The sequence below is a fragment of the Ornithorhynchus anatinus genome, chromosome 21 (assembly GCF_004115215.2).
Source record: "Ornithorhynchus anatinus isolate Pmale09 chromosome 21, mOrnAna1.pri.v4, whole genome shotgun sequence".
Lineage (NCBI taxonomy): Eukaryota > Metazoa > Chordata > Mammalia > Monotremata > Ornithorhynchidae > Ornithorhynchus > Ornithorhynchus anatinus.
Genome location: NC_041748.1, coordinates 18,053,941 through 18,074,405, shown reverse-complemented (window position 1 = coordinate 18,074,405; position 20,465 = coordinate 18,053,941). Strand labels below are relative to the sequence as shown.

The 20,465-nt window shown below is 48.0% G+C and overlaps 1 protein-coding gene across 7 annotated transcripts in view; it reads right to left on the bottom strand.

Moving 5' to 3' along the window:
* Positions 1-20,465, bottom strand: part of ACACB (acetyl-CoA carboxylase beta) — a 126,062-nt gene that overhangs the window by 32,808 nt on the left and 72,789 nt on the right. For 5 of the 7 annotated variants that reach the window (XM_001508180.4, XM_039915121.1, XM_029049312.1 and 2 more), the window contains 12 exons: positions 19,524-19,644; positions 17,685-17,795; positions 16,585-16,728; positions 13,594-13,714; positions 10,733-10,829; positions 9,817-9,913; positions 7,290-7,425; positions 4,988-5,165; positions 3,989-4,101; positions 3,460-3,614; positions 1,907-2,077; positions 401-537 (listed from right to left, as the gene is read on the bottom strand). In XM_001508180.4, coding sequence (XP_001508230.4) covers positions 401-537; positions 1,907-2,077; positions 3,460-3,614; positions 3,989-4,101; positions 4,988-5,165; positions 7,290-7,425; positions 9,817-9,913; positions 10,733-10,829; positions 13,594-13,714; positions 16,585-16,728; positions 17,685-17,795; positions 19,524-19,644 — 1,581 coding nt within the window. Of the gene's footprint in view, positions 1-400; positions 538-1,906; positions 2,078-3,459; positions 3,615-3,988; positions 4,102-4,987; positions 5,166-7,289; positions 7,426-9,816; positions 9,914-10,732; positions 10,830-13,593; positions 13,715-16,558; positions 16,729-17,166; positions 17,295-17,684; positions 17,796-19,523; positions 19,645-20,465 lie in introns of those variants that run through there. The other 2 variants (XM_029049315.1, XM_029049316.2) reach the window with 2 other exon arrangements.

Below are 20,465 nucleotides of genomic sequence, written 5' to 3'. Positions count from 1 at the left end.
ACTCTTTTGTGCGTCACTCTGATCTGCTCCATTTATTGATCCGCTTAACCCCAGCCCCACAGCCTTATGCCCATCTTTCATCACTTCACTTGGCCTCAGTTACCTCATCTGTAAAACGGGGACTGAGACAGTGAGCCCCATGTAGGACAGGGACTGCGTCCGACTCGATTTGCTCCTATCCACTCCAGCACTTAGTTCAGTGCCTGGCACATAGTAAGCGCTTAACAAATACCACCATTATCATTATTGTTATTATTATTAATGCCTGTCTCCCCGTCTAGACTGTAAACTCGTCATGGGCAGGGAATGTGCCTGTTTAGTGCTGCATTGGACTCTCCCAAGCACTTAGTACAGCGCTCTGCACACAGCGCTCAATAAATACGATCGACTGACTACTCACCCTCGGATGTTCTTGAGGGCGAAGTCCCGCTTGAGGTATTTGATGTTCTCCCGGATGGCGGAGCGGGAGCCGTCCTCTTCCTGCAGGTGTTTCTCCAGCCACGCTGCCACCACTTGGTTGTTGTCCCAGAGGTACCCCTGGGGGGGGGCAAGAGGAGAGAAAACGGTTCGAGGTTGTTCAACGGAAGCCATTCAAGGTCCCCGGGACCCCTATCTCGGTGCCACCACGGTCAGCCACGCCACTTCTGACCAGCTGCAAAAAGCCTTAGAAAGCACTCCTAATAAATAAATAATAAACAATCCAAATAAGTGGACACTTTTGACTGACTCCAGGCTCACCAACCCTGTAACCACAACCCCTTCGGGGATTATGTGCGTATCTAGAAATTGGAGATTAAATTGTTTCTATTAATATCTGGCTCCCCCTCTAAGCCGTAAACTCATCGTGGGCAGGGAAAGTATAATAATTCTGGTACTTGTTAAGCACTTACTATGTGCAAAGCACTGTTCTAAGCGCTGGGGAGGATACAAGGTGATCAGGTTGTCCCACGTGGGGCTCACAGTCTTCATTCCCATTTTACAGATGAGGAAACAGGCATAGAGAAGTGAAGTGACTTGCCCAAAGTCACACAGCTGGCAAGTGGCAGAGTCAGGATTAGAACCCATGACCTCTGACTCCCAACCCCATGCTCTTTCCACTGAACCACGCTGCAAAGTATCTATGGACTCTGTTGTACTGGACTCTCCCAAGTGCTTAGCCTAGTGCTCTGCACACGGTAAGAGCCTAATAAAGACCACTGATGATGATGATGATGAACTGGCCATCTGTTCTCCCCGTACAAGATCCAAGCTAACTAGAGAGAATGAAAGTTCAAGCTCTACCAAAAACACAACTAAAGGTCTGTGTTAAGGGCAAGAGGAAGTCCCCACCAAAACAGAGCGTCTGGGTACAATAGAGGCTGACAGTTCAGAGGGGTGGTGTGGAGGGAAGAGGAGGAGGAGGAGGAGGAGGCAGAGATGAGATGGGAGCCGATCCAGAGAGGTGGGAAAAATGCCCAACGAGACCCGAAGAGGCAGACCAGGGATCTGACAGGAAGAGGGCAGGTGGGCACATGCATTTTAGCCAACACCTGCAACTGGGAGCCATGTGGAAACCATAGTACGAAGATATCAGCCCACAGCAACTCATCTGTGTAAAGAAGGATAACTTCCTGATGGTGAGGGTTAGGAAAACTCTGGGACAGGCTTCTGGGAAAGTCCAACCTGGGAAACCATGAAGCATAGAATAAGTATCCATTTACACTGAAGGATTTAAAAGTAGCCCTACCAGGAGGCAGGGAGCTGAACCACAAGAGCCCTACCAGCTCTAGTATTCTGAGGCTAGCAGATGAAAACCCGTTGTTGGGTTGGGATTGTCGAACTGTACTTTCCAAGCGCTAGATACAGTGCTCTGCACCCAGTAAGTGCTCTATAAATAGGACTGAATGAATGAGTGAATGAGAAGAACCTTCACGGTGCCCTCCGTCTCCAGGAACCAGCGACGCAGCATAGACTGGATGTGGACGTGGCTCAGCTCGCTGTTGGCGAGCAGGATCTCGTTTTTCACGACACCCTCCAGGAGCAGTCGACGCAGCCGCCAGTATAAGAACGTACGGGAGTTTTTCCACTCTAAAATATCCTGTGAGAGAAGCAGCAAGTCAGAGCTGGGCTCCCTCAGCTCTGGAGCAAAGGAGTTAGCTCTCATGCTATCCCAGGAACCTCACTCCTGACCCAGGGGCATGGGGGATTTGATTCTTGACCCAGCCTTTGCTACCCAAACCCGCCTCTCAGCTCATCTCCCAGAAGTTCCCCATTTTAAGGACTTGACCCTTTCAGAAATCCATGTTTTTTCTTTCCTTTCTCTCTCTCTACATTTTCTCCATGAAAAACAGTTTCTGTTGTTAACCTTTAAAGGGTTAAAAAAAAAAAAAAAAAAGGAATGAACACAGAAAACTGACCAACAGAGCGAGACCTCTAAGGGAATCAGAATTGGGAAACTTTTTTATTGTATTTAAGCACATATGATGAGTTGAGCACAGTTCTGAATGCTGAGGTAGATACAAGTTGATCAGGCTGGACACAGTCCTTGTCCCACATGGGGCTCAGAATCTAAATTGGAGGGAGGAGAATTTAATCCCTGTTTTAACAACTGAAGTGAGGCACAGAGAAATTAAGTGACTTGCCCAAAGGTCACGCAGCAAGCAATCGGCAGAGCCAGGATTAGAACCCAAGTCCTCTGACTCTGAGGCTTGCGCTCTTTCCTCTAGGCCATGCTGCTTGATCATTATCCTGGAGAAGAAGAGTCTGAGGGAGGATTTCCAAACGACCTTCCAACAATATAAAAAAGGGCTCTTGGGCAGAGGGCAGTGAACAGTTGTTCTACAACTTCCCCAAGACAAAACAAAGGAGAAATGGGATTTTTCTGCTGCAATGTGAAGGATTTAGCTCAGGCTGAAAAGCAGGACTTCCCCTCTTGTGGGCAGGGCCCGGGTCTACCTGTGTTGTATTATACTCTCAGCATGGCTGTATTAATACTGTATTTTACTTTCAGAAGCAGCGTGGTTTAGGGGAAAGAGCCTGGGCTTGGGAGAGTCAGAGGCCATGGGTTCTAATCCCGGCTCCGCCACTTGTCTGCTGTATGACCTTGGGCAAGTCACTTAAACGTCTCTGTGCCTCAGTTCCCTCCTCTGAAAATGGGGATTAAGACTGTGAGCCCCATGAGGGACAACCTGATGACCTTGTATCTACCCCAGCGCTTTGAACAGTGCTTGGCACATAGTAAGCGCTTGACAAATAACATTATTATTATACTCTCCTAAGCGCTTAGTACAGTGCTGAGCACACAGTAAGTGCTCAATAAATCCCACGGACTGAGTGATTTCCCCAACAGTGAGCTGGGTGACGGAAGGTGGGGAGAACTCCTGGGCAGGCCAAACAGGATCGATTTTTGTCTGCTTAAGGATGAGTCCCTTCGGGCTCCTTCCAGCCTCCACATCCTCCTCTAATTAGGCGAGAACTCACCGTAATGACTCCCTTTTCTTGCATTCTTCCCGGGGTGTCGTGCAGGTCGGCAAACTGCACTGCCACCTGGTGATATATAGGCAAGAGGAGCTCCTCCCGCCCTTTCACCTTCCTCTCCAGATCTCTGCGATCCTTCTCCGACAATTCCGGCGAACCTGTAATCCCAGGAAATGGCAAGAGCCTTTCAGTTGGAACAGTGCTTGGCACCTCAGTAAACGCTTAACAAACACCATGATTATTATCATTACGAGGAGTGCACAATCCGGTAAGTGTCCACTGGGCCTTTGACTATAGACTGGACGCTCCTTGTGGGCAGAGATCACGTCTTCTGATTCTGCTGGATTGTCTTCTCCTAAGTGTTTAATGCAGTGCTCCACACAAAGCAAGCACTCTATAAATACCATTGATTTGTTGGACAGAAAAACAGAACCCTACAATTGGGGGAGAGGAGGGGGCGGGAAGTAGATCCTTGTCCCCCTGAGATGCACACACCCACACACCTTCCCCACCCCCCTAGCCTTCGTCTTACCCAGCTGTTCGACGAGCTTCCCATACACAGTATCTATTCTTCTCATGGCTTTTATCAAATCTTTCTTCCGGAACTTGATCTCCACGGTTCCTTCGGGCTCCAAGACGCCCCCTCTGGGAAAGAAGACGACAGGGCTGGGTTGAGCACGGGGCTTCGCACACAGTAGACACTCAAATACCACTGATTGACTGACTGGTTTTTCCAAAAGGTCTGGACTCGTGGCCGCCTCTATAATATTATCATCTGAGTCCTTGCCAAGCAATAAGACTAATGATAATTATAATTAAAACTTATGGTATTGATTAAGCACATGTGTCAAGCACTGTATTAAGCACTATGATAGATACTAGACAATCAGGTCCCACATGGTGCTCACAGTCTGAGTATGAGGTAGAAGAGGTACTGAACCCCCATTTTGCAGATGAAGGAACTGAGGCACAGAGAAGTGACTTGCCCAAGGTCACGCAGACATCAAGTGTCAGAGCTGAAAGGAGAACCCAGGTATTTCTGACTCACAGGCCCATGCTCTTTCCACTAGGCCACAGGTTGCTCGTCTCTCTTGACAAAGTCAGAGCCAGTGTCCAGAAAAATTCCAAGGAACTCAAGCCCGGGCCCAGTGGGTACCCAAACCCATCAGTTGGGTAACATTTAAGATACCAATAATTATCGTTATGGTATTTTTAAAATGCTTATTAAGTGCTAAGCACTGCGCTAAGCCCTGGGATACACACAACCTAATCAGATCAGACACAGACTCTGCCCTACACAGGGCTCACAGTCTAAAGGGGGAGGGAGAACGGGTTTTTAACGTTCATTTCACAGAGGAGGAAACTGAGGCCTAGAGAAGGTACATGACTTGCCTAAGGTCACGCAGCAGGGAAGTGGCAGAACCAAGATTAGAAGCCAGGTCTCCTGACCCTCGGTCCAGTTCTCTTTACATCAAATCGCGCTGTTTCTATTAAGACCCTGGGCAGCGAGGTTAGGCCGAAACACACCCACCTGCTCTCTTTGTCGGCATACAGCTCCATGCAGAATGGGTTGATTGTCGGATCAATGACCACCCACGATCCTCCCCTGAGCTCAGCGTACGGTGGAATGTAAATAAGGACGGGCTGTTTATACTGCCTTAGGCCGTCGACTATGTAGGCGCCAAATTTCATCACCTGATCGTACATATCTGAAAAGATACATGACTTCAGCAGTTGAGCTTCGGTTCTGTTCCCTTCAGGACTTGCCCTTTTCCAGAGATGTGGCGCCAAGATCAGGTGTTCTGGACTTCCAGTCCTCTGGCCATGACAAGGGTTCTTCCTCCAACACAGAAAGTCTTGCCTCTTCCCTACCATTTCCATCCCACTCCCGGTGCCTTATTTTTCTATTTTATGGTATTTGTTAAGTGCTCCTATGTGCCAGGCACTGTTCTAAGTATTGGGGTAGATACAACATAATCAGGTTGGACACAGTCTATATCCCATATGGGGTCCACAGTCTTATCCCCATTTTGCAGATGAGGTAACCGAGACCCAGATAAATTGAGTGATATGCCCCAGATCACACGGCAGACAAGTGGCGGAGCCGGGATTGGAACCCAGGTCCTTTTGACTCCCAGGCCTGTGTTCTATCCACTAGACCGGGCTGCTTTGAACTGGAGCAATTTTCATACAAAGCTCCAGATCTCATGTGCTAAGTGGGACTGATTTCCCTCTAATGCTCTCCAGACATCCCGGAGGGCCGAGCTGTGGCCTGGAACCGGGTCTCCCTAACGACTGAGCCTTGAATCACATCTCTCCGTCTAGCTGGGGTTGTTCTTCCCATCCTGAGGCCGAAGGACGATGAGATTCTGGGAGCTCACAGGTGTGCCCCCAAATCGTCCGGGCATCATCGCCATCTGGGGAGGCTACAGGGGAGAACCACAATGGAACTGAAAGCCTGTGTGGGCATCGTGGATGTCATTCAAGATGGTGGCAGCAGGCTGGCGTGCCTCTCGCTAGTAAAATCTCTGAAGTTCTGGTCTAGATGACAGTCGCTTGTCAGAAGGGCAAACTGTGTTTCTCTAGGGCCTCAGAGGTTATGTATTTATTTTCTTTCCTTCAGGACTAGATAGCCCCACCTCCACCTCCTTATGCAACCCCCAGCCCTGCCCCTGCCCTCTCGTTCCCCAAATTTCAGGCTCTCTAGGCCCAATTCAACCTACATCCATCCGTGTCTTCCTGATCCCCGTGATCCCCCTCTATTTCAGTAAATTTTGCCCCCCTGCTCTTTACAGTTCTTAAGCAGTGGCCCTTGCTACTGCTGCTGCCATCACATTGAACCCTTCCACACCCAGCGGGCTTCACCCCCAGGGACCACAAAGTTGGAGGGTGGTAGTAAAGGAGGAGGAGCAGAAGAGTGGGGTAGCTGGGGGAAAGAAGGCTTCCAAGAGAAGAACTGCAGCTCTCTCTCATCCCACTTCCTAAGCCCAGCCTTCTTCATTCCCCATGGCAGTGAAGGACGGAGTGGGAGAATGGGGGAGAGCCTCGTCTTTTCTACTCTAAGCACCACCCCCAGCCTCCTCCGCACCTTATCCCAACCCTGTAACCCTGGAGGTCCGAGGGTGAGACTACCAGGCACAAGAGAGGCTGGGGTGGAGGCGAGAAAAATCCCTACACCAGAGCTGTTAAAAAATACATAGTCAAAATAGATTTAGGAAAGAGAAGAATACTGGGGCATCCAGTGGGGCAAGCCTGGGGTGTTTAGAGGGTCTGGGATGGGCTGGTTGTGACTGTGAGCTATCTGTGGGACTCTTTCTGGGACTCTACTCTCCAAAGCATTTAAATTGGTGCACTGCACACAATAAGGGCTCAATAAATGTCACTGATTCTCTAGCAAATTTACTCAGGTGGAGATATAGACTATGAGCTCCTTGTGGGCAGGGATGTCTCTCTTTAATGCTGTATTCTACTTTCCCAAGTGCTTTGCACAGTGCTCTGCAGACAGTAAGTGGTCAATAAATACGACTGAATGAATGAATGAATGACCCAAACTTCAGTCACTTCAAGAAGCCGCCGTTTCTGCCCAGCTGACGTCATATCTACGTCAAAGGGCTGGCCCAGTCTGCTCTGACAGGCCCGCAGTCTTGGTGAGGAAAATTCAACTGGGGAACAGCACCCCCCCAAAAATCACCCTCTCAGAAATCCCGCCCCCATTGAGTAGGTTCCCTCAAGCCCCACTCATTAAGGCTCAAACCACCCAAGGCGGTTGATCCCTTCCACTTAAGTAACAGGGCCCCATGGGCCCCAAAACTGGCATAGGAAGAAAGCATTACCTTTCATGCCTCCAGAGAATCCTCTCCAGTTGGCAAAGATCAGAAGGGGCAGCCTCTCCCGGTCGAAGTCTTTAATGGCCTGGGCAGTTTTAAAGGCTGAGTCTGGGAACCAAACCTGGCCGGCCTGCTGGATGATCTGAAGAAAGAAGAAGGAGAAATAGAAAAGGCTTTCCAGGCCAATCTGGAAACGGCAGCCAAAAAGGATGGAGTGGCCTCTGGTCCCGATGAGTGTGACAGAGCAATTATTGGTCAGTTTGCAAAAAAAAAAAAAAAAAGAGCACGCTTCAGGACGTAACCTGTATGGGCAAAACCCCAACTTCTGCTACTTAATAAGCAAAGGCTCTGGTTTTCTACCACTGCCCTATTGACTTCGGCTCAGTGGAAAGGGCCCGGGCTTGGGAGTCAGAGGTCATGGGTTTGAATCCCGGCTCTGCCACTTGTCAGCTGTGTGACTGTGGGCAAGTCACATAACTTCTCTGTGCCTCAGTTACCTCATCTGCAAAATGGGGATGAAGACTGTGAGCCTCACTTGGGACAACCTGATTACCCTATATCTACCCCAGCGCTTAGAACAGTGCTCGGCACATAGTAAGCGCTTAACAAATACCAACATTATTACTTCTTGAGGTCAGTCCTTCCTAACAACAATAATAACAACAATAGTTGTGGTATTTGTTTAGGGCTTACTATGAGCCGGGCACCGTACTAAGCGCTGGGGTGGATACAAGCAATCCATGGGCCCTGTCCCTCATGGGGCTCACAGCCAATCTCCATTGTACAGATGAAGGAACTGAGGCCCAGAGTCATGAAGTGACTTGCCCAAAGTCACACAGCAGACAAGTGGCAGAGTCTGGATGAAAACCCAAGTCCTTCGGACTCCCAGGCCTGCGCTCTATCCACTAGGCCACATTACAGCCTTCTAGACTGTAAGCTCCTTGTGGGAAGGGGACATAACTATCAATTCTGTTATACTGGACTCTCCCAAACACTTCGTACAGTGTTCTGCACAAGTTAATTGCTCGATAAATATGACTGATCTTTCTGTGTCCTTGCCAAGGAATAAGACTAATCATAATGATAATAATTAATACTTGTGGTATAGAGCACATGTCAAGCACTGTATTAAGCACTACGGCAGATACAAGATAATCAGGTCCCGTATGGGGCTCACAGTCTGAGTATGAGGTAGAACAGGTACTGAACCCCCACTTGGCAGATGAGGGAACTGAAGCCTAGAGAAATGAAGTGACTTGCCCAAGGTCATGAAGCAAGCGTCAAAGCCGGGATGAGAACCCAGTTATTTCTGACTCACAGGCCCATGGACGGATGGGAGCAGGGCCGACCAGTGCTTTCAGCTCCTTGGAAGCCGGGGCAGTAACGTCTGCAGGGATGTAATAATAATGTTGGCTTTGTTAAGTGCTAACTATGTGCAGAGCACTGTTCTAAGCGCTGGGGTAGACACAGGGTAATCAGGTTGTCCCACGTGAGGCTCACAGTAGTAATCCCCATTTTACAGATGAGGAAACTGAGGCACAGAGAAGTTAAATGACTTGCCCACAGTCACACAGCTGAGTAGTGGCAGAGCCTGGGATTCGAACCCATGACCTCTGACTCCCAAGCCCGGGTTCTTTCCACTGAGCCACACTGCTTCTCTGTCTCTAGACTGGAAGCTCCTCATGGGCAGGGAATGTGTCTACCACCTCTGCAGTGCTCTGTATGCAGTAAGTGCTCAGTAAATACCACTGGTTGCTCCATCAGCACCGGTGGGCACTTGAAATCAACTCGCTTATTCCTTTTTAACAAACCTTCTAGAAGATTTCTGTCCCTTTTTCTCATTAACCTGAGTGGAAGCAATTGGCCGGCAGTAGCGCTTCCATTCTGTATCTACTTGAGGGGTGAATGCACTTCACGAAACTTGGCTAAGAGCAGACGAGGGAAGGATTCAAAAAAGCAGGCCCAGCATCAAATGCTCCTGTTTTTGTAAGCTCCTTGAGGGCAGGGAGATTGCAAAACCAACTCTACCAACCCTACTGCATTGTCCTCTCTCCAGCACAGCACAGTGCTCTTCACCCAGTGAATGCTCAATAAATATAATTGATTCATTCATGATGTCACGGCGCTTTCTGACTTGTATCTCCAGAGGAAGTAATTGTGGGGGGAAGTTCCACAGGGAGTGGTCATCCTTTCTCCCTATGGACCCCGTCTGCAGTCCCAGTCCCAACGGGTTAAGTCAGAGTGGCTGCCCAAGGCCGTTTGCTGATTCCCAACTGCAGGACCATTTTTCATCCATTGCAGCAGGGGGTGGGGGAGATGAGGCCATGTACCAGCCCGAGGCCCTCCCCAACCTTCCCATCCCCGAACACCACCCACGAGGCTTCCCACCGCCACCATCGCGGTGACCCGAGGGGATGCTCACATGCCCTGCTTCTGTTGAACTCCCCCAAGTGCTTAGTGCAGGGCTTGGTGCTCACTCAGGCGCTCAGAAATATCGGGGGCGATGAACTCGGGAGCCCCATTGACCACACACCTTTGCTTCAGAGTCCAGATTAGCGGGATCAGCTGGGATGACCAGCTCAACGGACCGCGTCTCCACCGCGATTACCCCAACGGGGATTCCACCCAACCTGTAAGACACAACGATTAGGCCGAAATGCCGGCTGGAAATCTCGATCGATTTGCAGTCGGGGTCAAATTTAGGAAGTGATTTCTTAAACCGTTAAAACCCGAGGACTCTGTGGTAGAAAACTGTGACTTGTGTCCTAGAATCTGCATTTCCCCTTGAATGATTAGGGGCCTGTTGGTCTATCTTGTAGCTAGCTAGCGCTTAGCACAGTGCTTGGCCCATAGTTAGCACTTGGTATATACCAATATTATATAAGAAGCAGCATGTTCTAGTGGAAAGACCCCGGGCCTGGCAGTCAGAGGACCTAGTTTTTAACCCAGCCCTGCCTCTTCTCTGCTGAGGGACTGTGGGCAAATCACAACTTGTCTGAGCTTCAGTTTCCCCATCTGTAAAATGGGGATTCAACAACTGTTCTCCCTTTCCCTTAGACTGGCAGGGACTGCCTGACCTAATGATCTTGTCTCTGCTCCAGTTTTTAGTAAAGGACTTGGCACATAATAAATTCCACCACAGTTAATAAACACCATTATCATTATTATTTTTCATTATAATACAGGCCAAGCTTAGTAGAAAGCTAATCCTTGTCCTACCACTTAGTTTAAATTTCAACAAGAGAAAACCACCTTTTATTCATTTTTTCTCAGAGTGGGTGGGAAATCCAAGCATAAATTACAGAACTATCTAAGCCCAAGGTCTCTTCTTAGAGGGAAAAAGCCATGGTGGCTGTGGGAAACCCTGTCTGGAGGAAGGTAGGTAGTTGTTCTGCAGCAAGTTCCCGGGCAGCCCATGAGCTGGATGGGGCTCTTGGGGGGTTGGTTACCTTGCCCTGCCAGTAACGACGGTCTGTGCCCAGGGCTCCATGATCTCCTTGAAGCTGCTCTGGTCAAAGAAGCCACTCTGCCACGTCCCCTTCACAGCTGGAGAGCAGGATGAGAGAGAGGGCACAGGTTGGGTGGGCACTTCCAACTGACTGGATAAGGGGATAGTCTCCAAGAGCCCCCGATGACCTACCTGATTTTTGGTGTCTTGACTCGCCCTCCCCCCTCATATCTGTCAGACAATGACTCTCCCCCGCTTCATGACCTTATTGAAGTCCCATCTCCTTCAAGAGGCCTTCCCTGACTGAGCCCTCCTTTTCTCTTCTCCCACTCCTTTATGCATCACCCTAACCTGCTATTTTTGTTCATCTCCCCTCCCAGCCCCACACCACTTATGTGCATATCTGTCATTTGTTTACATTAATGCCTGTTTCCCCAAGTAGACTGTAAGCTTGACGTGGGCATGGAATCTGTCTGTTTGTTATATTGTAGTCTCCCTATCGCTTAATACGGTGTTTTGCACGCAGTAAGAGCTCAATAAATACCAATGACTGATCGAATGACTGGAATCAGACATGCACCAAAAATATGTTGTGGGCAGGGAATGTGTCTGTTTACTGTTCTACCGAACTCTCTCAAGCTCTGAGTAGATTGCTGTGGTCAAGCCTTAACCCTGCTCATGGATATGCATTACTGTCACTGAATATGTATACTGATTAGTTTGTATTGAGTTCCCATCCGGAAAAACTGCCGACTGGCAAGGCCAGGATCCACCTCATCAGCAACCTTAGCAACAACCAATCACTGGGCACCAATCACCGACTGCTGCCGTGGCCTTGAGACCCAAATTATCAGCAACCGTAGCAACAATCAATCACTGACCAACGCCCGTAGCCTTGAAACCCAACACCTACGCTTGTTGAAGACTTCTTCAGCCACAGAGTGTCCTCTGGATGACCCAGAGCGGATAAGAGGAGCTCGGCATATAATGAGGGGATAATGAAGACCACAACAAATGGGCTGAGCGGCAAGTGACATGCCACTCCAGGGCAAGAACAAATAGGACTTGAGGGGAAGGGTGGGAGTAGAGAAAGACCCTTGGTAACCCAGGGAAGCGGGACCAGAGAGAAATATAAGGACGGGCTCATCCTCACTTCTTTGTCTTTGGCTACCAAATAGCCACTGAACTTTAGTTGCAACAAAATGCATCAAAGGCTGGCCTAACCTGACTCATTACTTGGGATATTTTCCAAGAGTGCTCTGCACACGGTAAGTGCTAAATAAATCCCACTGACTGACTGAAAACGTTCTTGTCTTTTAGGAAATTCAGTTTGGTTATTTAATATTAATCAAGGCACTTGGAGTCTGTTAGAAAGTGTGAAAGGTAAAGTCCAACTAAAGCCTTTCTCCCATCAGGCCCAAACGGAAACCTTTACCAGGAATCATTCCCCTGCAGTGTAGCCTAAAGGAAAGAGATCATACCTGGGAGGCAGAAGGACCTGGGTTCTAATCTGCCACTTGTCTGCTGTGTGACCTTGGCCAAGTCACTTCACTTCTCTTGCTTTCAGTTTCCTCACATGTAAACACGTTAACATGTAGAGAAGCAGCGTGGCTTAGTGGAAAGAGCCCGGGCTTGGGAGTCAGAGGTTGTGGGCTCTAATCCCAGCTCTGCCACTTGTCAGCTGTGTGACCTTGGGCAAGTCACTTAGCTTCTCTGTGCCTCAGTTACCTCATTTGTAAAATGGGGATGAAGCCTGTGAGCCCCAGATGGGACAACCTGACTACCTTGTATCTACCCCAGTGCTTAGAACAGTGCTTGGCACATAGTAAGTGCTTAACAAATACCAATATTATTATTATCATTATTATGATTAAATGGGGGATTCAAAACCTGTTCTCCCTTCCCCTTAGACCGGGAGTCCCATGTAGGACAGGGACTTTGTCTAGTCTGATTATCTGGTAACTACCCCAAGGCTTAAATATAGTGTTTGGCCCAAAGTAAACATTTAACAGTCACCACAGTTATTATTGCTGGTTTTCTTGTCTTGTATCTCAGGGTTTGGTAATTAAGCCTTTAGCTTTCACCTACACCGTACACATCCACACTTGGGTAACATCATTTCCACCTGTGGAATATCAGTGGTATTTTAATCAGTAGAGATCATGTATTATTCAAGGATGGTTCTTTTGGGGGATTGTTTCCGTCATAATAATTACGGTGCTCGTTAGGCACGTACTTTGCACCAAGTGATGTACAAAGCGCCGGGGGTTAGATACAAGATCATGAGTCACGGTCTGAGAAGGAGGGAGTAGGATGTAATCCCCCTTGTCCAGATAAGGAAACTGAGGCACAGAGAAGCGAAGTGACTTTTGCAGGAGAAAAGACCTTACAGATTGCCCTAAACCTGTCCAGCCTCGGCTTCCAGAGACTTCCACCAATAGCCAGGGAACAGCTCCCTGCTCCTGGACATTTTCGTAGCCTAATGAAAAGGTGCATGGGGCTGGGGCCCTTTCCACTAGGCCACACTACATCTCTCATAATAATTAATAATTATGGTATTTAAGTGCTTACTATGTGCAGAGCACTGTTCTAAGCGCTGGGGTAAACACTAGTTAATCAGATTGTCCCACGTGGGGCTCACATTTTTTAATCCTCATTTTTACAGATGAGGTAACTGAAGAGAAGTGAAATGAGGTGCCCAAGATCACACAGCAAGCAAGTGGCAGAGCCAGGATTGGAACCCAGGTTCTCTGACTCCCAGGTCCATATTCTTTCCGCTAGGCCTTGTTCCTTCAGAGATTTCCCAAAGAAATCAAAGAAGAGAAACGAGGCCCAGTAGGGGAGGGTCGAGGAAAGGCTTACTTGGATGAGGTCTTCCAGCCAACATCCACCGGGGATCATAGGGGGCTTTAGAAGGGACAAACTCAATTTCTCGGTCAATGGGGTCCATGGGTGTAATGATAGGCACCGGGCTCCGATTATCCTAGGAAAGAAAACAAGAAAGAAAAATCTCCAACTTAAATTCTAAAGCCACAACTACAGGAAAAGTGAAGAAACTGGTGACTTTTCCCCCACAGATTAAACCCTCTTGCCGTTATTTGGAACACATTGTGGCCTGGTGGATAGTATCAGGGTTCTAATCCCATCTCCGCCACTTGCACGCTGTGGGACCTTGGGCAAGTCACTTCACTTCTCTGTGCCTGTTACCTCATCTGTAAAATGGGGATTAAGGGACTGTGTCCAACCTGATTATCTTACATCTATCCCAGCCCTTAGAACAGTGCCAGGCATATAGTAGGCATTTAACAAATACCTTTAAAAAAAATTAAGCTCAATAAATACTACTATTAAAAATACAGATATGTGATGAAGACCTCGAGGAGTTTAGGGAGTCCACTGCTTAACAGAAAGGTTGCATGCATGCAGACACACGCGCACACACACACACATATATACATATATATACATTTGAAGAAAACACCTCTGAAGGTGAAGCTCACCTACAAGTGAACTTGCTTAACAGAAAGGGTGCACATATGTGCATATATTTTTAATATATATAAATATAAAAAATATAAAATATTTTAACAATCCCGGCCACAGTGGGACCACAAAAAGGTTGTCCCTTGTGCTTAACATTTGCAGCACCTGGTGCCATCTCTTTCACCTTCTGGTCTTTTGTTTTTTCCCACGTGAAGATTTTGCTCTGAGAGCCACTTCCTTCTCGATTGGCAGTGTGTCATGCTAGTCTGTCCTCAGCAAGTGACTCTCAGTTTTCAGCTGGGAGACTTGCATGACAGTTAAATAGTAGCTGCAAGGTTCCTAACCGAGGATAAAAATACTGAGGAACGAGTCTAGGGCCTTTTGTGATCCAATCCTGTGTCACCTCCGTGGAACGCTGGTCACAGAAATCTCAGCTCCAGGGTGATTCTGGCCTCTTCAAGTTCACTCTTGTTAGAAACCTTACCCTCTTCTCGAAGACTCCACTTTTCATTCATTTATTCATTCATTCAATCATACTTATTGAACACTTACTGTGTGCAAAGCACTGTACTAAGTGCTTGGGAAAGTACAACATAACAATAAACACACACATTCCCTGCCCACAACAGCTTGTAATCTAGAGGAGGAGAGAGACAATATAAATAAATTAGAGATAGGGACATAAGTGCTTTTCTTCCCCTGTCGACTCCCAAGCCTAATAACCTGACCGACTATTCAATTTTTTAATAATAATGGCATTAGTTAAGTGCTTACTGTGTGCCAAGAACTTGGCTCTGGGGTAAGTACAAGGTGATCAGGTTGGACACAGGCCCTGTCCCACCCTCCCAATCCCCCGGGGGTGACCTCACTAACCACTTTGTTGACAAAAGGCAAAACAATCAGAGGTGCGCTCTCCCAAATCTTCCCCTCATATCCATCTCTCCTCCTCTGCCCTCTCACAAGAAAACCCGGTGGGAAGAGCTTTTGAAATCTGGCCTCTCCAGACCTATTAAGTCTCACCTTCTTAGAACACTTGCATCCCCTCTTCTTCCCTCCCTGTCTGTCGTCCTGGGCCCCTCACCCTCTGATGGCTCCTTCCCCTCGGTCCACATTCCCCTGATCCTAAAAAAGGCTTCTCCGGACCTCAGTGCCCCATCCACTACCCTGTTTCCCTCCTCACATTTCTGTCCAAACTTCTCAAGGTCCACTTCCTCTCCTCTACTGTCCTTCTTGACCCTCTACAATCCAGCTCCAGCCCGCTCCAGTCCATTGGGTCTGCTCTCTCTAGGCTTTCTAAAGTGTCTCCCTTCCTGCCAAATCCAATCAATTTTACTTGGTCCTGATCTCCCTCAAACTCTGGACTGCCTTTGGCATTTGTGAACCATTCCCTCAATCAATGGCATTTCCCGAGTGCTCTGTGTGTGCAGAACATTGTACTGAGTACTCGGTAGAGTACAGTACTACAGAGTTGGTAGAAATGGTCCCTGCCCACAAAAAGCTTACTGTCTAGACGGGGTGACAGACACTGATTTAAATTCCTTCTGGAAAAATGCTTTAACTTTGAATTTTCTATCACAACGAGTTATCGGTTCTCCTCTTGCCTCTCTGGCTCATCTGCCTCAGTTTCTTCTGCCAGTTCATCCTCTGCCTCCCATCCCCTAACTGAGGGTGTCCTTCAAGGCTAGGGAAACAACGTGGCCTAGTGGAAAGGGTGCGGGCCCGGGAGTCTGAAGGACCTTGGTTCTAATCCCGGCTCTGGCTCAGGGGAAAGAGCCCGGGCTTGGGAGTCAGAGGTCATGGGTTCGAATCCCAGCTCCACCACTTGTCAGCTATGTGACTGTGGGCAAGTCACTTAATTTCTCTGGGCCTCAGTGACTTCATCTGTAAAATGGGGATTAAGACTGAGCCTCACGTAGGACAACCTGATTACCCTGTATCTACCCCAGCGCTTAGAACAGTGCTCTGCACATAGTAAGTGCTTAACAAATACCAACATTATTATTGCCTGCTGAGTGACCTTGGGCAAATCACTTCGCCTCTCTGGACCTCAGTTCCATCAGCTACAAAAGGGGAATTAAGACTGTGAGCCCTATGCGGCATAACCTGGTTACTGTGGATCCACCCCAGAGCTTAGCACCTGGCACATAGTAAGCACTTAACAAATACCTTTAAAAAAAAAAAAAAAGGCTCTGTTCTCAGTCTGCTTCTTTTTTCGATTTTCACTCATTCACATGGGGAGCTCATCGGCTCCTATGATTTCACTATTTGAAATCACTATTTTCACTATTTCATGATTTGAAATCTTCAAACCAGCAATGAAACTCCATGCAGAATTGCAGCCTACCTGCTGTAGTTTTGCCGATACTGTACCTTGGGCATATAAGAGAGCCACTCCAAGATGGTATAGACTCCCTCAAAGTCATCTGGAACCGTGATGTGGGAAATGCCATTGAAATGCATTATCTGTACACCACCCAACTGGTTATTGGATGTGTAGACTTCACGACCCAGGACCTGTTCAGTGGAAATCAGCCGCATAAATTTTTTTTAAAAACAAACAAAAAACCCCCAACTCTATCATTTGGCATCTCCCCCAACACACTGTGCCATTCATTTTCATTTGTTTCACTAAACATGAGTACTTTGGAAATCTCTTTAAAGGATGATTTCTTTCACCCTTAAAATTGGTTTGGGTGCAAAATGAGTGGTTGCCCAGAATGGTAAAGGCTCATTTTGGGGGGTTCTGCACCCATCCTGCCCCCTCCATGATCCTGGGAGAGTTGGGATTTTGGGGTCCCGGTCCTGGGGAGGCTAGCTGAGGAGATAGTTGAAGTCAGGGCCGGGAGGGAGGGGGCAGGAGGGTATCCAGGGACCACGCCTGCCAACTACGCTTTGGGAAGGAACAGCTTAGGTTCTACAGAGAGCCAAAAATAGGTCTGCTCTTGCAGCCCTTTTAAACCCCACCAACCACAGAGTTTTGTCAGGGCTCTCCGGAACGCCAGCTCCACCTCCCATCACAGCCCGTGGCGGGACTGAGGCTTACCCAACAGCTAGGCACGTTTCAAATATGAAGATTTAAACTGCACACATGGAGGAGAAAGGAGAGGAAGAGGACATTAACAAGTACCTGGTAGGCCACTGGGAAAAAGTTAACGGAGCTATAGAAGATCAGCCACTAATCCAAAGTCTTTAAATGCAACCTCTCTGATTTTTGAAGAAAAAGTAATTCCCCAAAGAGCAAAATGCATATTCTTGACATGTTAATTTAGCCTTACTTTTTTAATTTATCTTTCTATACTTTGTTTGGTGAATGGCTTGTGTGTGTCAGCCTCCCCTGTTAGACCGTACACTCCTTGAGGGCAGGATTGTATTGATCAAATGCTTTGGCTTCTCTCAAGCACTTAGCAGTAGGAATCAATGAGTAGTGACAGTTACAGGCTGATTGAATGACAGATTGAAAATGGTGTTACCTTGTTCAAAGCACTGGCCCCAGTCAAGATGATATGGGAGTTCTCCACCTGTATCACCCGCTGGCCCAGTCGCACCAGGTAGGCCCCAATGCCGAGAGCCCGGCAAGTAACCTATTTAGAGGGGAGGAACCCGCTGAGTCAATAGAGAAAATGGGCTCTGAAGGATTTCCCGAGAAGCAGCATGATCTAGTGGATAGAGCCCGGGCCTGGGAGTCAGAAGGACCTGGGTTCTAATCCCAGCTCCGCGCTTGTCTGCTGAGTGACTTTGGGCAAGTCACTTCAATTCTTCGAGTCTCAGTTACCTCATCTGGAAAATGGGGATCAAAAGTGTGAGCCCATGTGGGATAGGGACTGTGTCCAACCTGATTAGCTTGTATCTATCCCAGCACTTAGAACAGTGCTTGGCACAGAGTATCCACTTGAACACATACCTTATTTAAAAAAAAAAATTATTTGGACCTTGCTGTATTTTCTTAAGATGGCATGGCATGGCATGGGGACAACTATTTTATCCTTGTTAGACTCTGAACTCCTTGAGAGCAGGGATCGTTTCTACTAAGTCTACTGTTCTCTCCCAAGAGCTGAGTAGAGAACTCTGTCCGAGCACTCAAATACAATTGTCCAATCTCTGCCAATACGCTATTTTCCCTATTAGACTGTAGGCTTCTTGTGGGTAGAAATCGTGCTCTATTGTACTCTCCCAAGGCTTAGTAGAGTGCTCTGCACACAGTAGGCATTCAAGAAATACATTCTCAAACTGTTCCCCAAATGAAATGCCACCCTCCCATTTTTTGATCAGGCTCCAGACTAGGGCTGAATCGTGTTCTTCCAGGTGGGATTGTGTGGAAGCAGTGTGACCTGCAGGATAAAGCACAGGTCCGGAAGCCAAAGGACCTGGGTTCTAACCCTGGCTCCGCCACGTGTCTGCTTTGTGACCCTGGGCAAGTCGCTTAACTTCTCTATGCTTCAGTTTCCTCAGTTGCAAAATGGGCATTCAGTACCTGTTCTCTCTCCTTCTTAGACTGTGAGCCTCATGTGGGACAGGGACTCTATTAGGCCTGATTAACTTATACCTACCCCAGCGTTTAGTACAGTGCTCAGCACATAGTAGGGGTTTAACAAATGCCATTGAAAAAACAAAAACAAAAAAATTAACATAAGAACTGGACTAAAAAAGTGGAGGACGTTCTGACCGAGAGGCTTCCCAATTTATGGACATGCCCTGTGAATTTCACCAACTCTTTTTCCTAATGACATATTCAAAGCATGGTCTCAAGAACCTGTTTCTGTTTCTCCTATATCCACCCAAGTGCTCCGCTCATAGTAAGCCCTCGATAAATACATAAGCATAAAGCTTCACTGTCTACATTTGCAAAGTCTCCTCTGGGACCTGTAATGTGTCTGTGGTATTTGTTAAGGGGTTACTACGTGCCAGGCACAGTACTAAGCCCTGGGGTAGACACAAGCTAATCAGGTTGGACGCAGTCCCATGTCCCACGTGGGGCTCACAGTCTTAATCCCCATTTTACAGATAAGGCAACTGAGCACCTAGAAATAAAGTGACTCACCCAAGGTCACACAGCAGACAAGTGGCGGAGCCCGGATTAGAATCGCGGTGCCTCTGATTCCCAGGTCAGTGCTCTATCCCATAGGCCACGCTGCTTCTCCTGGCAAACACCACCCGTACGGAAGACAGCCAAGGGATGGGAAGGGAAGAGGGGAGACAGTCAGCGCATCAGAAATCTTTTAAAAAAAATCTTGTTTCTAATTCATGAATAACTGGATCACCCAAAAGGCAAGGGTATTTTCCAGGGCCGCCGAGGTCAGACCGAGACTCACCATGCTCACGGTGACGATTTCCTCATAAGCCAGGGACGACTCCCCAGCAATGGTGCCCGAGCCCCTCAGGTTCTCCACTCCGAGCCCATCGTCCTTCCCGATGATGTCCGTGATCACGTACCTGAGGGACCCGGTGTACGGTCAACAAGCCAGCTCGGAAACCGGATCCAGGGCCATTTCCCACAAGCCCTTCTATTTTCCGTTGGGGTTTTTTTAAGGTCTTTGCTAAGCGCTTACTAAGTGCCAGGCACTGCACTAATAATAATAATAATAATTGGGGTATTTGCTAAGCACTTACTTTGTGCCAGGCACTATATGAAGCACTGGAGTAGAAAAAAAGTAATTGGGTTAGACAGGGTCCCTGTCCCACATTGGACTTTCAGTATTAATCCCAGCTCTTAGAACAGTGCTTAGCATATAGTAAGCGCTGAACAAATACCATCATTATTATTATTTTACAGATGAGGAAACTGAGACCCAGAGAAGTCAAGTGACTCGCCCAAGGCCACAGAGCAGACAAATGGTGGAGCCAGGATTAGAATCCAGCTCCTTTTGACTCCCGGGCTCCAGCTGTATCCACTAGGCAACACTGCTTCCTAAGCACTGGGATAGACACAAGATAGGTTGGACACATTCCGTGTCCCACATGGGGCTCACAGTCTTAATTTCCATTTTACAGATGAGGTCACTGTGGCATAGGGAAGTGAAGTGACTTGCCCAAGGTCACACAGCAGACAAGGGGCAGAGCCGGGAGCAGAACCCAGGTCCTTCTGACTTCCAGGCCCGGGCTCTAAATGGGACTAGGTGGGCTGGGGGAAAAGGAACAGGTGGCCAAAACCAAGGCTCTCTTGAAGTCGTGGGCTGTTTTCATGGGACATTTTGCATTGGACCCAATTTACATCCTTCCTCTCTGAAGGATTCTAAAGGCTTGGCCAAATGTCC